We start from the raw sequence: 19,155 nt of genomic DNA on the forward strand, positions 1-19,155 counted from the left end.
GTGAAATAAGTCAAAGGGAGAAAGTCAAATACCATATGATGTCACTCATAAGTAGAAGATAAAACAATGACAAACACATAGCAACAGAGATTGGACTGGTGGTTACCAGAGGGGAAGGGGGGAGGGAAGAGGGGGAAAGGGGATTAAGCACATTGTAATTAAGCAATTAGTCTTTGGGTGGTGAACATGAGGTAATCTACACAGAATTTGAAATATATTATGATGCACATCTGTAAGTTATATAATGTTACTGATCCAATGTTACTGCTATAAAAACAAAAATTTAAATTAAAAAAAAGAAATTTGGAACTTCTGCTAATTTAGGATGAGTGGGGATGAAAGGCAGGCCCAAACAAAGGAAGTACCTTTAACCTTTCTGGAATGTGTGGGAAAAAAAGTATAAAATGGAACCTTTTGGAATCATTTCATAAACTCACCATGGAAGCTCTCTTTTGATTCTATTCTTGCCCCTCCAGGACGGTAACACTATGAGTAGGAGAGTGCACATAGGTATGAAGCACTGTGGTTAGTAACTTTCATTGAAAAATCAAAATACAGTGACGTCAGCATCATAGCGGAGTGGACTTGCCTGGGACTCTCTCCCCTCCAACATACAACAAAAAGGGGCATCCATACTCCAACAGGAGACATCCTAACAACACAAAAACCTTGCAGAGACACACAGCCACATGATGGAAGGCAGAGAGGCTGGATCCCCCCTCAGAGGAGCTGGAATGGGGTAAGAGAGAACTTCGCTCTCTCCTCTAAAGACTGCAATTGCTGTTGCAGGAGAACCCTTGAGGGAAGGAGTGGGGGAGGGGTCCCTCCTTCCGGGGCTCACCCAGGACTCCCATGGGCTCTTGCAGCCTAGAGGGAAGCCCTTTAATGGGGCAAGAGCTTTCATGCAGGGTAACCTCAACAAGCCAAGACCCCAGGAGACCAGATAGTGAGAGCTGATCAAGAAATCCCAGAGGGCACACAGGAGAAAGTGCCCCTCCCCTCAATGTGCTCAGCGGGCTCCAGCCCCTGGGATCTTGGCTGAAGGCTGAGGGCTCAGAATACACAGCTCTCAACCCCCACCCAGTGGCAATAGGCTGTAACTGCAACTGAATGATATCAGAATGAGAAAGAGCTAACCTTCCAACATCAGACACTACATCAAATCTCCAGACCAGAGAGAAAATGACAAGCACCCAGAACTCAGTCCTGAGGACACAGGAATATGTGAGCTAAATGACAATGAATTCAAAATAGCTATCATCAAAAAACTCAATGAGGTACAAGAGAATGTAGAGAAACAATTCAATGAATTCAGGAGCTACTTCACAAAAGAGATTGAAACTATAAAGAAGAACCAATCAGAAATATTAGAGATGAAAGACACAATGGAAGAGATAAAACAAAATATGGATTCCCTGAATGCTCAAGTGGACATCATAAGGAGTCTATCAGCATAATCAAAGACAGACATGTTGAAATGCTCCAGACAGAGGAGGAGAGAAAACTAAGACTAAAAAGAAATGAAGAAAGTCTCTGAGAAATATCTGACTCAATGAGGAAATGCAACACAAGAATTATAAGTATTCAAGAAGGTGAAGAGAAGGAGAATGGAGTAGAAAGTGTGCTCAAAAAAATATAGCAGAGAACTTCCCAAATCTAGGGAAAGAGAGGGAAATGTGTGTGGAGGAAGCTTCCAAATCACCTAGATTAGTCAATGTAAAAAGACCTACTGCAAGGCATATACTAGTAAAACTGGAAAAATGAATGACAAAGAAAGAATACTCAGGGAAGCAAGGCAGAAGAAAATAACCTACAAAGGAACCCCTATCAGGCTTTCAGCAGATTTCTCAGCAGAAACTTTACAAGCTAGGAGTATTACAACATATTCAAAACTTTAAAGACAAGAATCTTCAGCCAAAAATTCCCTATCCAGCAAAAATATCCATCTGATATGAGGGAAAAATTAAATCTTTACCAGACAAACAAAAGCTAAGGGACTTTGTAGCCACAAGACACCCCCCCCCCCCCCCCGCCCCACAAGAAATCCTCAAGAAGGCCCTCATACCTGAGAAAAGAAAAAAGGGAGAAAGGGATCACAAAACACAGAGTAAGGAGATAAATCGGTAGACAGAATCAGAATAGGATAGCAAATATCCAACTATAGCATTAGGCTAAAAGGAAGGAAAACACCAAAAACAAAGACAATCTTGTCACTTTAACCACAAACTCACAACACAAGTTGGAATAAAATATGAGAACAACAACTTAGGAGGGGAGGAGGAAAGGGACTGAATTGGTATAGACTAAGGAAAAAAGAGGTCATCAGAAAACGGACTATATTATACATGAAATTCTGAATACAAACTTCAGGGTAACCACTAAACAAAAAAGTAGAACACAGACACAAAAAATAAATAAGGAAAAAAGAAACACATCATAAAAACTTCATAATTCAATGGGTAGACCAAAACACACAAGACAAGAAACAAAGGAAATGCAGGAAAATTGGAAAACGAATGATAAAATGACAGCATTAAGCCCTCATACATCAATAATCACTGTAAATATAAATGGATTAAATTCTCCAATAAAAAGACACAGAGTGGCAAGATGGGTTAAAGAACAAGACCCAACAATTTGCTGCCTCCAGGAAACACATCTCAGCTCCGATGACAAACACAGGCTCAGAGTGAAGGGGTGGAAGACAATACTCCAAGCAAATGGCAAACAAAAGAGAGCAGGTGTTGCAATACTGATATCAGACAAAGTAGACTTCAAGATAAGAAAGGTAAAGAGAGACAAAGAGGGGCAGTATATAATGATCAAAGGGACACTCCATCAAGAAGAAATAATGCTTATAAATATCTATGCACCCAACACAACCAAAATTCATAAAGCAACTATTAACAAATCTAAAAGAAGATATTAATAATGACACAATGATAGTAGGGGACTTCAGCACCCCACTCACATCAATGGATAGATCATCCAAGCAGAAAATCAACAAGGAAACATTGGAATTAAATGAAAAGCTAAACAAGTTGGACTTAATAAACATGTATAGAACATTTCATCCAAAAACAGCAAAATACACATTCCTCTCAAGTGTGCACAGAACATTCTCAAGGATAGAGCATATGTTGGGAAATAAGGCAAGGCTCTATAAATTAAAAAAATTGAAATAATAACAAGCATCTTTTCCAATGATAATGCTATAAAGGTACAAATTAATTACAAGAAAAAAGCCGAGAAAGGGACAAAGATGTGGAGACTAAACAATATGCTATTGAACAAGCAATGGATCACTGAAGAAATTAAAGGAGAAATCAGAAAATATCTGGAGACAAATGAAAATGATAATATACCATACCAACTCATATGGGATGCAGCAAAAGCTGTATTAAGAGGGAAATTCATCACAATACCGTCACACCTCAACAAACAGGAAAAATCCCAAATAAGCAATCTCAAATTACACCTGAATTAGAAAAAGAAGAACAAACAAAGCCCAAAGTAACTGGAAGGGGAGAAATAATAAAAATCAGAGCAGAAATAAATGCTATTGAAACAAAAAAGACAGTAGAAAAGATCAATGAAACAAAGAGTTGGTTCTTTGGGAAGATAAATAAAATTGACAAGCCCCTAGCTAGACTTACAAAGAAAAAAAGAGAGAAAGCTCAGACAACCAAAATCAGAAATGAAAGAGGAGAAATAACAACAGACTCCACAGAAATACAATGGATTATAAGAGAATACTACAAAAAACTATATGCCAACAAAATGGATAACCTAGAGGAAATGGATAAATTCTTAGATTTTTACAATTTCCCAAAGCTGAGTAAAGAAGAAAGAGACAATCTGAATAGACCAATCACAAGTAAAGAGATTGAAACAGTAATCAAAAGCATCCCAAAGAAGAAAACCCCAGGACCAGATGGCTTCCCTGGGGAATTTTACCAAAATTTCAGAGAGGATTTAATACCTATCCTTCTCAAGCTATTTCAAAAAATTAGGGAAGATGGACGACTTCCTAACACATTCTATGAGGCCAACACCACTCTTATACCAAAGCCTGACAAGGACAGCACAAAAAAGGAGAACTACAGGCCAATATCGCTGAGGAACACAGATGCAAAAATCCTCAACAAAGTTTTGGCAACCTGGACTCAGCAACACATCAAAAGGATCATGCATCATGATCAAGTGGGATTCATACCAAGGACACAGGGATGGTTTAACATCCACAAATCAATCAACGTGATACACCACATCAACAAATAGAGGAATAAAAATCACATGATCATCTCAGTAGATGCAGAGAAAGCATTTGACAAGATCCAGCAGCCATTTATGATAAAAACTCTTAACAAAATGGGGATAGAAGGAAATTACCTCAACATAATAAAGGCCATATATGACAAATGCACAGCCAAAATCATACTCAATGGGCAAAAACTGAGGGCCATCCCCCTGAGAACGGGAACAAGAGAAGGATGCCCACTATCACCACTCTTATTCAATATAGTACTGGAGGTTTTGGCCAGAGCAATTAGGCCAGAGAAAGGAATAAAAGGAATCCAAATAGGGAGTGAAGAAGTGAAACTCTCGCTGTTTGCAGATGACATGATCTTTTTTTTTTTTTTTCGGATATACATCATATTTCAAATTTGGTATACGTTACATCATGTTCACCACCTGAACACTAATTATAGTGCATCCCCTCACATGTGAGCCTAATCACCCCTTTTGCCCTCCCCCCTCTCCCCTTCCCCAATGGTAACCACCAGTCCAATCTCCAATGCTATCTGATTTTTTTTTGTCGTTTTTTTCTTCTACTTATGAGTGAGATCATATGGTATTTGGCTTTCTCCCTCTGATTTATTTCACTCAGCATAATACCCTCAAGGTCCATCCATGTTGTCACAAATGTCCGGATTTCATCATTTCTTATGGCTGAGTAGTAGTCCATCATGTATAAATACCACATCTTCTATATCCATTCGTTCCTTGATGGGCACCTAGGTTGCTTCCAAGTCTTGGCTATTATGTATAATGCCGCAACGAACATAGGGGTGGAAGTATCTCTATGCCTTTGTGTTTTCAAGTTCTTTGGATAAATACCCAGCAGTGGAATAGCTGGATCACATGGTAGATCTATTCCTAATTTTCTGAGGATACTCCAAACTGCTTTCCACAGTGGCTGCACCAGTTTGCACTGCCACCAGCAGTGAACAAGGGTTCCCTTCTCTCCACACCCTCTCCAACATTTGTTGTTTCCTGTCTTGTTAATTATAGCCATTCTGACCGGAGTGAGGTGATACCTCATGGTAGTTTTGATTTGCATTTCCCTGATAGCTAATGATGTTGAGCATCTTTTCATATGCCTGTTGGCCATCAGTATATCTTCTTTGGAGAAATCTCTGTTCAGATCTTTTGCCCATTTTCTAATTGGATTGTTGGTTTTTTTTGTTGTTGAGCTGTATTAGTTCTTTGTATATTTTGGATATTAACCCCTTATCTGATATGCGGTTTGCAAATATCTTCTCCCAATTGTTAGGTTGTCTTTTCGTTTTGTTGATGGTTTCCTTTGCTGTGCAGAAGCTTTTTAGTTTGATGTAGTCCTATTTGTTCATTTTTTCTTTTGTTTCCCTTTCCCAGTCAGACATGGGACTTGAAAATATGCAGCTCAGACCAATGTCATAGAGCGTACTGCCTATGTTTTCTTCTAGAAGTCTCATGGTTTCAGGTCTTACATTCAAGTCTTTAATCCATTTTGAGTTGATTTTTGTGGATGGTGTAAGGGAATGGTCTACTTTCATTCTTTTGCATGTGGCTGCCCAGTTTTCCCAACACCATTTATTGAAGAGACTCTCCTTTCTCCATCGTATGCTCTTGGTTCCCTTGTCGAATATTAGTAAACGTGTGGGTTTACTTCTGGGCTCTCAATTTTGTTCCATTGATCTGTGTGTCTGTTTTTGTGCCAGTACCATGCTGTTTTGGTTACTATGGCTTTGTAGTATAATTTGAAATCGGGGAGTGTGATACCTCCAGCTTTGTTCTTTTTTCTCAGGAATCCTTTGGCTATTCGGGGTCTTTTGTTGTTCCATATAAATCTTAGGATTCTTTGTTCTATTTCTGTAAAAAATGTTGTTGGAACTTTGATAGGGATTGCATTGAATCTATAGATTGCTTTTGGAAGTATGGACATTTTAACAATGTTAATTCTTCCAATCCAAGAGCACGGAATATCTTTCCATTTCTTTGTGTCTTCTTTGATTTCTTTCAACAATGTCTTATAGTTTTCAGTGTACAGGTCTTTCACCTCTTTTGTTAAGTTTATTCCTAGGTATTTTATTCTTTTTGTTGCAATTGTAAATGGGGTTGTATTCTTAATTTCTCTTTCTGTTACTTCGTTGTTAGTGTATAGAAATGCAACCGATTTTTGTACATTGATTTTGTATCCCGCAGCTTGACTGTAATCCTTTATTATTTCTAAAAGTTTTTAGTGGACTCTTTAGGGTTTTATAGATATAAAATCATGTTGTCTGCAAAGAGTGATAGTTTCACTTCTTTTCCAATGTGGATCCCTTTTATTTCTTTTTCTTGCATGATTGCTCTGGCTAGGACTTCCAATACTATGTTAAATAAGAGTGGTGACAGTGGGCATCCTTGTCTGGTTCCTGTTCTTAGAGGGATAACTTTCAGTTTTTCTCCATTGAGAATGATATTTGCTGTGGGTTTGTCATATATGGCCTTTATTATGTTGAGGTATTTTCCTTCTATACCCATTTTACTTAGAGTTTTTATCATAAATGGATGTTGTATCTTGTTAAATGCTTTCCCTGCATCTATTGAGATGATCATGTGATTTTTATTCTTCATTTTGTTAATGTGGTGTATCACGTTGATAGATTTGCGGATGTTGAACCATCCCTGCATCCTCGGAATGAAACCCACTTGATCATGGTGTATGATTTTTTTAATGTATTGTTGTATTCGATTTGCTAGTATTTTGTTGAGGATTTTTGCATCGATGTTCATCAGTGATATTGGCCTGTAATTTTATTTTTTTGTGTTGTCCTTGTCCGGTTGTGGTATCAGGATAATGTTTGCTTCGTAGAAGGAGTTAGGAAGCCTCCCCTCCTCTTCAATTTTTTGGAAGAGTTTGAGAAGTATAGGTATTAGATCTTCTTTGAATGTTTGGTAGAATTCACCAGGGAAGCCATCTGGTCCTGGACTTTTATTTTTTTGGAGGTTTTTGACTGCTGTTTCGATCTCCTTACTGGTGACCGGTCTATTCAAATTTTCTACATCTTCTTGGTCCAGTTTTGGAAGGTTGTATGTTTCTAAGAATTTATCCGTTTCTTCTAGATTATCCAATTTGTTGGCGTATAGCTTTTCATAGTATTCTCTTATTTTGTATTTCTGAGGTGTCCGTTGTAATCTCTCCTCTTTCATTTCTGATTTTATTTATTTGAGCCTTCTCTCTTTTTTTCTTGGTGAGTCTAGCTAAGGGCTTGTCAATTTTGTTTATCTTTTCAAAGAACCAACTCTTGGTTTCATTAATTTTTTCTATTTTTTTTTTAGTCTCTACTTCATTTATTTCTGCTCTGATTTTTATTATTTCCTTCCTTCTGCTGATTTTGGGCTTTGTTTGTTGTTCTTTTTCCAGTACCTTTAGGTCCACTTTTAGATTGTCTATTTGGGATTTTTCTTCTTTGTTGAGGTAGGCCTGAATTACTATAAACTTCCCTCGTAGAACTGCTTTTGCTGTATCCCACAGATTTTGGCATGTCGTGTTTTCATTTTCATTTGTCTCCAGGAATTTTTTTTATTTCTTCTTTGATTTCTTCATTGACCCAATCATTGTTCAGTAGCATTTTGTTCAATCTTCACATTTTTATGGCTTTTCTGGTTTTCTTTCTGTAGTTGATTTCCTGTTTCATACCTTTAGGTCAGAAAAGATGCATGGTATAATTTCGATCTTCTTAAATTTATTGAGACTTGTTTTGTGGCCTAATATGTGATCAATCCTGGAGAATGTTCCATGGGCATTTGAAAAGAATGTGTTTTCTGTGGTTTTTGGATGGAATGTTCTGTATATATCTACTAAGTCCATCTGGTCTAATGTGTCCTTTAAGGCAAGTGTTTCTTTATTGATCTTCTGTTTGGATGATCTATCCATTGGTGTAAGTGGAGTGTTAAAGTCCCCTACTATTATTGTGTTACCGTCTAATTCTCCTTTTATGTCTGTTAATAATTGCTTTATTTATTTAGGTACTCCTATGTTTGGTGCGTAGATATTTACAAGTGTTATATTTTCTTGTTGGATTGTTCCCTTTATCATTATGTAGTGCCCGTCTTTGTCTCTTATTATAGTTTTTGTTTTAAAGTCTATTTTCTCTGGTATAAGTATTGCTACCCCCGCTTTCTTTTCTTTGCCATTTGCGTCGAATATCTTTTTCCATCCTTTCACTTTCAGTTTGTGAATGTCTGTAGGTCTGAAGTGTGTCTCTTGTATGCAGCATATACATGGATCTTGTTTTTTTATCCAGTTGGCCACCCTTGGCATTTGATTGGAGCACTTATTCCATTGACATTTAAAGTAGCTATTGATAAATATATATTCATTGCCATTTTGTCACATTTTCTTTTTCTGGGGTGTTTTAGTAGTTCTTCTCAGTTCCTTTCTTTTTCTCTTGCTCTCTTCATTTGTGGTTTGATGGCTATCTTTAGTAATATGTTTGATTTCTTTTGTCTTACTTTTTTTCCTGCTTGTTATAAGTTTCTGGTTTGTGGTTACCATGAGGATCCTATTTAGTATACTATGCGTATAACAGTCTATTGACCTCTTTCTAAAAGCTCTACTTTTTCACTCCCCTCCTCCCACATTATAGGATTTTCACATCATGTATAGTCTTTTGTTTAGTGTGTGTATATCCATTACCCTCTTATCATTGAAATAGGTAATTTTAGTACATTTGTCTTTTAACCTTCATATTACCTTCACAAGTAGTTGATCTGCTGCCTTTACTATACTTGTACCTTACAAGTGATTTTATTGCCTGTTTTTTCTTGTTGTTGTTGTTTTGGGTTTTTTTGATAATTTTTTTCTTTTATCTCTATTTGTGGTCATTGCTTTCCCACTTAAATAAGTCCCTTCAGCATTTCTTGTAGAACTGGTTTCTTGGTGATAAACTCCTTTAATTTTTGCTTGTCTGGGAACCTCTTTATCTCTCCTTCCATTCTGAATGACAGCCTTGATGGATAGAGTATTCTTGGTTGTAGGTTTTTTCCTTTTAGCATTTCAAATATGTTGTGCCATTCTCTTCTCGCCTGTAGGATCTTGACTGAGAAGTCTCCTGATAGTCTGATGGGCTTCCCTTTATATGTCACTTGTGGCCTTTGTCTTGCTGCTTTTAAGATTCTCTCTTTGTCTTTAATTTTAGACATTTTGATTATAATCTGTCTTGGTGTGGGCCTCTCTTGGGCTTCTCTTGTTTGGAGCTCTCTGTGCTTCCTGAACTTTGATGTATGTTTCCTTCCTCAGGTTAGGAACATTTTCCTCTATTATTTCGACAAATAAATTTTCTGCCCCTTTGTCTCTCTCTTCTCCTTCTGGGACCCCTATAATCCAAATGTTAGCACACTTGATATTGTCCCAGAGTTCCCTTACACTGTTCTCATTCTGTCTAATTCTTTTTTCTCTTTTCTGTTCTGCTTGGGTGATTTCCTCTAATCTTTCGTCTAGCTCGCTGATCAGTTTTTCTGCTTCCTCTACTCTGCTATTGAGTCCCTCTAGTGAATTTCTCATTTTGAGTATTGTATTCTTCATTTCTGATTGGTTCTTTTTTATATCTTCCAATTCTTTGCTGATGTTTTCACTTTGTTCATCCATTCTTCTCTGCATATCTGTGAGCATCCTCATTATATTTTGTTTGAATTCTTTGTCAAGGAGCTTGCTAGATTCTGTTTCACTTAGTTCTTTTTCTGGTGTTTTGTAGTGTTCCCTTCCTTGGAAAGTATTCCTTTGCCTCCTCATTATGCCTCTTTCTCTGTGCTGTTTTCTTTGTACTAGGTGAGTCGGCTGTGTCTCCTGATCTTGGAGAAGTGGCCTTATGTATGAGATGCCTTATGAGGACCAGCAGTGTGCTTCCCTCTCATGACCAGACCATAAGAACCAGGAGTGACCCCTTTGTGGGCTACTTGTGTTCTTCTGCTGTGGCAGGGTTGCTCCCACTTCAGGTACCCAGGGAGTCTGATCTTTCCTTCCCTGGCTAGCTGTTTGTAAATCCGGTTTGGAGGGGCCTCAGCACTGTTGGCTACAAAGTCTATTAGCACACTCTTATTGCCATTGTCCTCTTAATTGGGTTGGTAGCCAGTGTAGCTGGTTGCTAGGCTCAGGGGCATACAGTTGTGATAGGCCTGAGGCCAACAAGGCTGATGTCAGTTCTCTTAGGAGTGCAGCTGAGTAGGGCTAGCCCTTGGCATGGAGGCACTCAGTTGTTTCAGGCTTTGGAAGATGGGGCTGACCTTTTTATGGCTATTTGTCAAACACAAGTCTTCTACCACTGATAAGCCTCACCCCCCTCTGGACCACATACACTGTCAGCACAGTCCTGGTCCGTGCACACTTCTCAACCCCCTGGAGCGTACCCCACCACCACACTGCAGAGACCCCCACCTCTGCCCCAATGCCCCCCAAAGTTCATCTGGTCCTCACACAAGCCCTGCCCCACAGAGGCAGACACCTTTGCCTGCCTGTAGAGGACCAAGGCACTCAGTCAATGCAGGCTGAAAAGTAGCCTGAGGGCTTGCTGTTAGGTGGGGCCAGTCCCTAGGGCGGGTTGCCCACCCTGGCTGAACTGGATTAAATCTATCCTCTAGTGGGTGTGGCAGACCCCTGGGCTAACAGCCCAAGGGACACACCTCAATGGCCCCCACCTGTGTCCGTATCAGCACGCCTGGACCCATTCAGAACAACGGTCCCCACCAATGTCTCAGTCTCCGGAGAGGATCCTCCGCTCACCAAGATGCCCCCAGAGCCCACCAGGTGAGTCTTGTTTCACCAAAGGACATTCAGCCTTCTCTCTTGTGATTTTAGGTTGCTGCAATGAGTGAGTTTGTGCATGGGCCCTTTAAGACCTGGATCTTTTCGGCTTTCGGCTGATAGATTTTCTGGGGTGTCCTCCCTGCAGTTAATAGCCAGCAAAGCCAGACAGTAAGACCCCCCCCTCTCAGTTGGGCTGAGTCGGAAGGATGGTTATAGGAGTATTGGCCCTGCTCCGGACCTCACTCCTCCAGGGAGGGCTGCGTACCTTAGGTTGGCTCCCGCCTGGCCAGCTGAGAAGCTCCACTGCTCCCAAAGGTGGCTTTTTTGCTCTCCTGCTGGAGTTACTGTCTCTTCTGCTTTCATCAGGACTGTCCCTTGTTGTGGGGGTTCTTTTTATCCAGTTTTCAGTTTTCAATCCAGGGTGATTCTTCCAAAAATTGTTGTAACCTGGTTGTGTTCGTGGGAGGAGGCGAGTTCAACGTCTGCTCACAGCGCCATCTTGACGAGAACTCCGACATGATCTTATATGTAGAAAACTAAAAAAAAATCCATCGGAAAACTAATAGAAATAATTAACAACTACAGTAAAATTGCAAGGTACAGAATCAACTTACAAAAATCAGTTGCTTTTCTATACTCTAATAATGAACTTAAAGAGAACTCAAGAATACAATTCCATTTGCAATAGCAACAAAAAGAATAAAGTACCTAGGAATAAATTTCACCAAGGAGGTGAAGGACTTATACAATGAAAACTATAGGACATTACTGAAGCAAATTGATAATGACATAAAGAGATGGAAAGAGATTCCTTGTTCATGGATTGGAAGAATAAACATAGTTAAAATGTCCATACTACCCAAAGCAATCTACAGATTCAATGCAATCCTAATTACAATCCCAATGACATTGTTCATGGAAATAGAACAAAGAATCCTAAAATTCAGATGGGGCAATCAAAGACCCCGAATTGCTAAGGCAATCCTGAGAAAAAAGAACAAAGCTGGAGGTATCACAATCCCTGACTTCAAAATGTACTACAAAGCCATAGTGATCAAAACAGCATGGTACTAATACAAAATAGGCACACAGATCAATGGAACAGAACTGAAAGCCCAGAAATAAAACCACACATCTATGGCCAGCTAATGTTCGACAAAGGCGCCACGAATATACAATGGAGAAAAGATAGTCTCTTCAATAAATGGTGTTGGGAAAACTGGACAGCCAGATGCAAAAGAATGAAGGTAGATCGCTATCTCACGCCATACACAAAAATAAACTCAAAGTGGATCAAAGACTTGAAGATAAGTCCTGAAACTATAAAAATCTTGGAAGATAATATCAGTGGTACACTCTTTGACATCGAACTAAAAAGGGTCTTTTCAAATACCATGTCTTCTCAGACAGAGAAACAAAAGAAAAAATTAACAAGTGGGAATTCATCAGACTAAAGAGCTCCTGCAAGGCAAAAGAAACTAGAATCAAAACAAAGAGACAACCCACCAACTGGGAGAAAATATTTGCAAATCATATATCTGACAAGAGGTTAATCTCCATAATATATAAGGAACTCACACAACTGAACAAGAAAAAAACAAACAACCTGATCAAAAAATGGGCAGAGGAGATGAACAGACATTTTTTCAAAGAAGATGTACAGATGGCCAATAAACACGTGAAAAGATATTCAACATCACTAATTATCAGGGAAATGCAAATCAAAACTACACTAAGATACCACCTTATGCCTGTTAAAGTGGCTATAATCACTAAGACTAAAAATAACACATGTTGGAGAGGGTGTGGAAAGAAGGGAACCCTCATACACTGCTGGTGGGAATGCAAACTGGTGCAGCCACTATGGAAAACACTATGGAGATTCCTCAAAAGACTACAAATAGAACTACCATATGACCCAGCTATCCCACTACTGGGTATCTACTCAAACAATTTTAAATCAACAATCCAAAATAACATATGCTCCCCATGTTCATTGCAGCACTATTCACAATAGCCAAGTCAAGGAAGCAATCCAAGTGCCCATTGACTGATGATTGGATAAAGAAGATGTGGTATATAGAGAGAGTGGAATATTACTCAGCCATAAAAAAAGACAACATCATCCTATTTGTAATAACATGGAGGACCTGGAGGGAATTATGCTAAGCAAAATAAGCCAGTCTGAGAAGGACAAACACCAGATGATTTCACTCATATGTGGAATATAAACAAATACAGGGACAAAGAAAACAGTTCAGTGATTACCAGAGGAAGGGGGTGGGCACAAGGGATGAAGGGGAGCACTTGTGTGGTGACAGTCAAGAAATAATGTACAACTAAAATCTCACATTGATGTAAACTATTAGAAACTCAATAACAAAAATAGTAGGTTGGGGTGGAAAGGGAAAGTAGTTTATTGCTTACAAAAAGATAAAATAGCAAATCTGTTTTTGTATTCTTCTTCAAGATCTCATTTTGAAAAACCTATTATTTATTTTTGATAAATAGTTGTTATTTATTGAGTGAAAAGCTGATATGGCATTACAATGTTTTTTTAATGAAGACATGTAGTATCTCAATGGGCTGGACCATGGTAATCAATTCAGTAAATATTTATTTATGTTCTACTATATGCAAGGCACTGGATTAAGTGTTATAGAGACACAGGCATGAACCATTTATTAATTCTGCCTCTTAAGGGGTTTATTCTTTCTAGGAGAAAGAAGGCATATAAATAAATAGCTAACTATGATAAGTTGGTGCCACAAAAGAGGTACTGATAAATGTATAAAGGATCCACAAAAGGAAAATATTTTTCTTCCTGGATAAGGAATCAGGGAGGAATAACAGTAGATAGTATAATAGTGGTATATCCTTATGCTCCTCAGGGGAAAGATAATAAATTACAAAATTCAACTTTTCATTGTTAAAAGAAAGCTGGTTTGTAGCTTAGAATGACTGTCCAATTGGCTGACTAGTATCATTGTGGGGAGTGCAATAATAAAGGATTTCCCTTTTAAAGATATGGTTTATTGTCTGCAAAATACATCAGTTTAGTTATCTTGTAAAGTATAGAGTCAATTAGGTAGATTATAAACTATTCATAGCAACTATGGCAGATTAAACATGGCCACAGACACTTTGCAGCTACTCCTATCCAGAGGGGGAGTCTATTTCTCCACTTCCTCAGATCTCGGCAGGCCTTTTGACTTGTTTTGACCAAAAGAATGAAGGAATTAAAGCTTTTGCAATTTCCAAAGCCTAGGCTTCAAGAGGCCTTACAGCTTGTGTGTTTGCGTCTTTGAATACTACCTTGAAACCACAGTGAAAGGAAGCTTGTCTAGTCTACTGGAGAATGAGAAGCCTCCTGGAGTAGAATGGAGCTGCCTCAGGCAATAGAGATCACCAACTGCCAAGCACAGGAGTGAGGCCATCTTGAACGTTCCAAGCCAGCTGACCCTGAGATGAAAGTAGCTGCCTGAGTGAGACTAGGCAAAACCAACAGAGGATCCACACCAGCCAACCCATTGTTTTGGCTTAAAGCAACTGATAAAGAAATTGGTGATTAGATTGGGATGCTAGTGTAGCAAAAATCTAAAACATGCAACATTGGCTTGGGGACTGAGATCTGAGTGGTAGGCAGTGGCTGGAAGGGAGGTGATGATATCCTTAGTGGAGACTGAAAGAGAAGTAAGGAAATTGCTATTGGAGCCTAGAAAGATGGTGACCTGTGTTTTTTAACCTTGGAATAATTGGAAAAAATGTTTCCTGCAGTAACTTGGAATAAAGATATTGTAGCTAACGAACTTACACACTTGGCTAAGGAGATTCCAGAGATCTCTAAACAGAATGTTGAAAGTGCCAACTGGATTCCGCTGGCTGTATATGATAAGGTTTGGGAGGAGAATGATGAGCTAAAGAAGGAGCTATTTGGTTTGCAAGGAGAATTTAGAGGCAACATAGAAGACCCAGTACTTGCTGGGTTGGAAAATGAATTGTTAGTTATCCAGCAAAATGAGGATCAAATCAGGGTATAGGTGTAAGTTTTTTGTTAAAATCTCTGAAAGATTTAAGGCAGATTCTAGTAGACAGTCTTGGCTACATAAAAGGGCTTCTAAGACTCATAAGTAAGAGTATTCTCATGGCAGCTTCACACGCAGCCCAAAGTAGAGAGAAGCTTGTCTTGAAAAATATCATAGTTGTAGCTTTTGGTGTTTGAGTGAACCAGTCAGATTCTAAGCAAACTCACAAAGTCTTTAAGAAAGTCTATCAGTTTGGACTAAAAGAGGCTGAGAAAATTCAAAATGGGTCCTAAATTTCTATGAGTAGAAAGCACACCGAGAAAGCTACTCAACTGCAGACATACACCATTTTTTTTATGGAAAATGAAAGACTTCTTAGAGGAGGATCCAAGAGCCCAGGGGGTGGAGCCCAGAACCAAGGAGAACAATGGACTAAGGAACCCATTACTAGGGGGTGGAATTGGGCCTTAATCAAGAAACATTCCCTTCCCCTGGAGCAGTGGGGTGATTAGCAACATGAACCTGACCGCATTTCAGAATTGCTGTGGACCAGTAACTGCTATGTGCTTCCCGTTCTTCTCCTTTTTGAACAGGAATGTCTATTATGATTATCCTGTCCCTGTATCACCATTATATGTTGGGTGTATGTGTAGAAGATAACTTGTCTCCTTAGTTCATAAGTCTCTGGATCAAGATGAGCTTAGCATGAAGAACCTCATCCATGTCTGGACCACATACAGATCTTCAGATACTGGACTTTGAGACTGATGTGTAACTGTATGAAAATTTTGAGGGTCTTGGTAAGAAGTGAATTTATTTTGCACATGGGAGAAATGTAAACAATTTTGGCAAGGAATGTGCTTTGGAAGATTATGATCCCAGATTCTTTACAGCTCACCTATCAAGAAGTGGAATCTATTTCCTCACTCCCTCAATCTGAGCCAGATCTGTGACTTTCTGTGACCAACAGAATGTGGTAAAAGTGACATTATGTGAGGTCTGGAGTCTAAACTTCTAGATGTCTTATAGCTTCTGCCCTTGCTCTCTGGGTATACTGGCTTGAGATTTCCGTATAAGGAAGCCAGGTTTAGCATATTGTATGAGTATAACAAGCTACATGAGATGCCCACCCAACAGCTAGCATGTGAGTGAGGCCATCTTGGACCATTTTAACTAAGTCAACCCTCCAGGTAAATGCAGCCATGTGTTCAAGTGAAAATAGCAGAAGATCCACCCAGCCAATCTATGGAATTATTGTAGATAATTAGTCTTAAAGTCTTAATTTGGGATGGTTTGTTATGTAGCAATAGGTAACTGATTGAGCAATTAATAAAATTAATAATAATCATGATAATGGTAATCACTATAACAATAGCAGCAGCTAACAATACCAACTGTTTTCTGTGTGCCAGGCATTTGCTAATAACTTTACATGCAATACTTTGTTTAATCTTTTCAGTAATCCTACGACATTATTTCTCCCCCTTTCTCTCCCCATGACGATTACTTCTGCAGTATCTCAGGCTTAGAGAAGTTAGTTAATTTGCCCAAGGTCATACAGCTAGAAAAAGACAGAGCCAGGACTCCAACCTCAGCCTGTCTAGCACCAGAGCCTGTGCTCTTAATCACCACCCCAAGCTGCTAGTGGCTTTTTGGGGGGATTTTTAAAAATTATGAATGACTAGTTAGCTATTTTTAAAGTTGACATGTAAAAGGTCATCAACTGAGGAGTGGGCCACACTCCTATAAAACACAAATTGCTGAAACTGAGTGAAGTAACTTGTCCAAATATGAATTGAAACGTGCAAGGCTACAATTTCTCTGACAAGATCCACATCGTGAAACACAACACATCCAATAAATTCTGCTCTTTTAGCTCAGCAGGGCTAATATACTGATTATTTGTATCCTGGACAGGATTGGGACCTGGGCCCTAGGGCTGAATGGGACTTTCTTTTCTCATAAATATCTCTCTTATCTTACCTGACTTTGCCTAAAAAGTCTATGTCAACACATGCATGTCCATTTATAAGTTTTAAGTTAAAATTAATTGTTGTATGTATTTTTTTTTATGATTTCCTGCTTTAACTCACTTCTAATTAACCAACCAAATACCAGTCTCATAAATATTATATTTTGGTTCCTTAATATTATGACTTAACATACATGAAAGCAATATAATTCAGTGCAAGAATTTGTGAGGGATAATTATCACCATCTCATTAGTCATTATTAAATTAAATTATATAAGATAAGCCAAATATTAATCTGATAGACCAGGAAGCATTGATTAATCACAGTTTATAGCACATAAAGCAGTTGCCTTTACTTAGGATTCAGGTATAAATTTTCCTCAGAAAATAAGATTCATACAGCTTGTCTCTAAAATTGCAAGAGGTAATTTGGATAGACTCTGTTAAGGACCTTGCAAATTTTATTACCAAACTTTCTCAAATCAAATATATCTATGACATTTACGTGTTTGAAACCCATGTATATGGTGTCATCTGACTCCGGTTTTTATATCGTGTTCTTATTATTGATGACATCAGCACTGACCCCAAAAGAATCCCAAGATAATGTTCCTCCTGTGAAGCTTCAGCTGGTAAAGATGATAGTGACAGGTTTAGAGATATCTGAGCTGGGCACATGAGGTCTGCATTCTTAAAATGTGTGGCTTATTTATATGCTTAGACAAACATACAAGCTGAACTTCATTTCCAGAAAAGCATCCATCCGCCTTCATGAATAGATAAAGATGATGTTACTGCCTACAAAATAAGGCAAGTATTTTGAACTGTTTTTCAGCTGGACCAGTGTCTAGGTAACTAGATTTTTCTTTGCACATTTTAACGCAACTACTTTTGACCAAAGCTAAAACCTACCTGTGAGAAAAAACCAAAGCCAAGTGGCTCATCGCAGAGGCCTGGATTTAACTCAGTGCACCTCCGTCAAAGCAAGCCAGTGAGTTGGGCTAGCCACCCCTCTCTGCAATGCAACCTGACACAAAAAAGAAATCAATAAAGCCCTGAGAGAGAGCTTCATTTGCTCTTATGTTCATGCTTTTCAATCTAGATTTGTAAAGCATTGGCAAAAATTTCCAATAAAGTTTCAATTTGCTGGTCCTTCAGGTGTTTAGGGTCTACTGACCTTACCCAGAGCTGCCTGTACCTCAGCTTCACTTTCAGTGTCTAAGGCTGTCGTGGCCTCATCCAGCAGAAGGATCTTGGGGTTATGAACCAGGGCTCGAGCGATGGCGATTCTCTGTTTCTGTCCCCCATTCAGCTGGGCCCCTCTCTCTCTCTCGAAACAGGGTGTCAAATTTCTACAACAGAAAAGATGGAGGAGTTCTTGAAGTATTTTAAACAGAAAAAGCTATGGATCTAGAAATTCAAGACAACATAGAGCTTCACTTTGATATAGTAATGAGTCATAAATTTTAATGAAATAAATCAATACGGAGTTCTAAAAAACTACTAACACATATTTTGTATAAAATTTTATATGATTCATGTACCAGACTATACTCCTTAAACCTCCAACTGAATAATTCAAGGTACTTACCTAGCAAAGTTGGACAACCTTGCATCTCAAACATTATTAGCTTAACCTTTGAGGAAAGACCTCAGGTGTATGGGGTGAAATTCTAATTTTGAGGACAACTACATTAACAGAGTGTTTACCTGTGGTGATTTTATGATAAACTCATAGGCGCTGGCTTCTTTGAGAGCTTTCTTTCTCTCGTCAATGGTTATATCTCAGCGATAACGAATACTTTCGGCAATTGTAGTAGAAAATAGTACTGGCTCCTGACTCACGACTCCAATTACTTCCCGCAGATACCTTACATTAAAGGTCCTACTACCCTGCCCATCAATGTTAATCTGAAAGAAAGAAATATTTATATTAAATATCTTAAGTCATCTGATATCTAAAGCATCAAGACTTTAATTTGTTACGAAAAAAGTGTTAGCTAATATTTAACTTATTTCAGTGGTTAGAAGTGAGAATCGGAAATAAACAGCAATTTGCAAGAATAAAAATAAAAAGTGTATGCTCTCTTGATATTTATTATTG

At 38.6% G+C, this 19,155-nt stretch overlaps 1 protein-coding gene across 1 annotated transcript in view; it reads right to left on the bottom strand.

The window, feature by feature from the left end:
* Positions 1-19,155, bottom strand: part of ABCB4 (ATP binding cassette subfamily B member 4) — a 79,187-nt gene that overhangs the window by 41,471 nt on the left and 18,561 nt on the right. Inside the window, 2 exon segments of the mRNA XM_070264298.1 lie at positions 18,229-18,379; positions 18,745-18,962. Of these exon segments, the coding sequence (XP_070120399.1) occupies positions 18,229-18,379; positions 18,745-18,962 (369 nt within the window).

This window comes from Equus caballus, chromosome 4 (genome assembly GCF_041296265.1).
Source record: "Equus caballus isolate H_3958 breed thoroughbred chromosome 4, TB-T2T, whole genome shotgun sequence".
Lineage (NCBI taxonomy): Eukaryota > Metazoa > Chordata > Mammalia > Perissodactyla > Equidae > Equus > Equus caballus.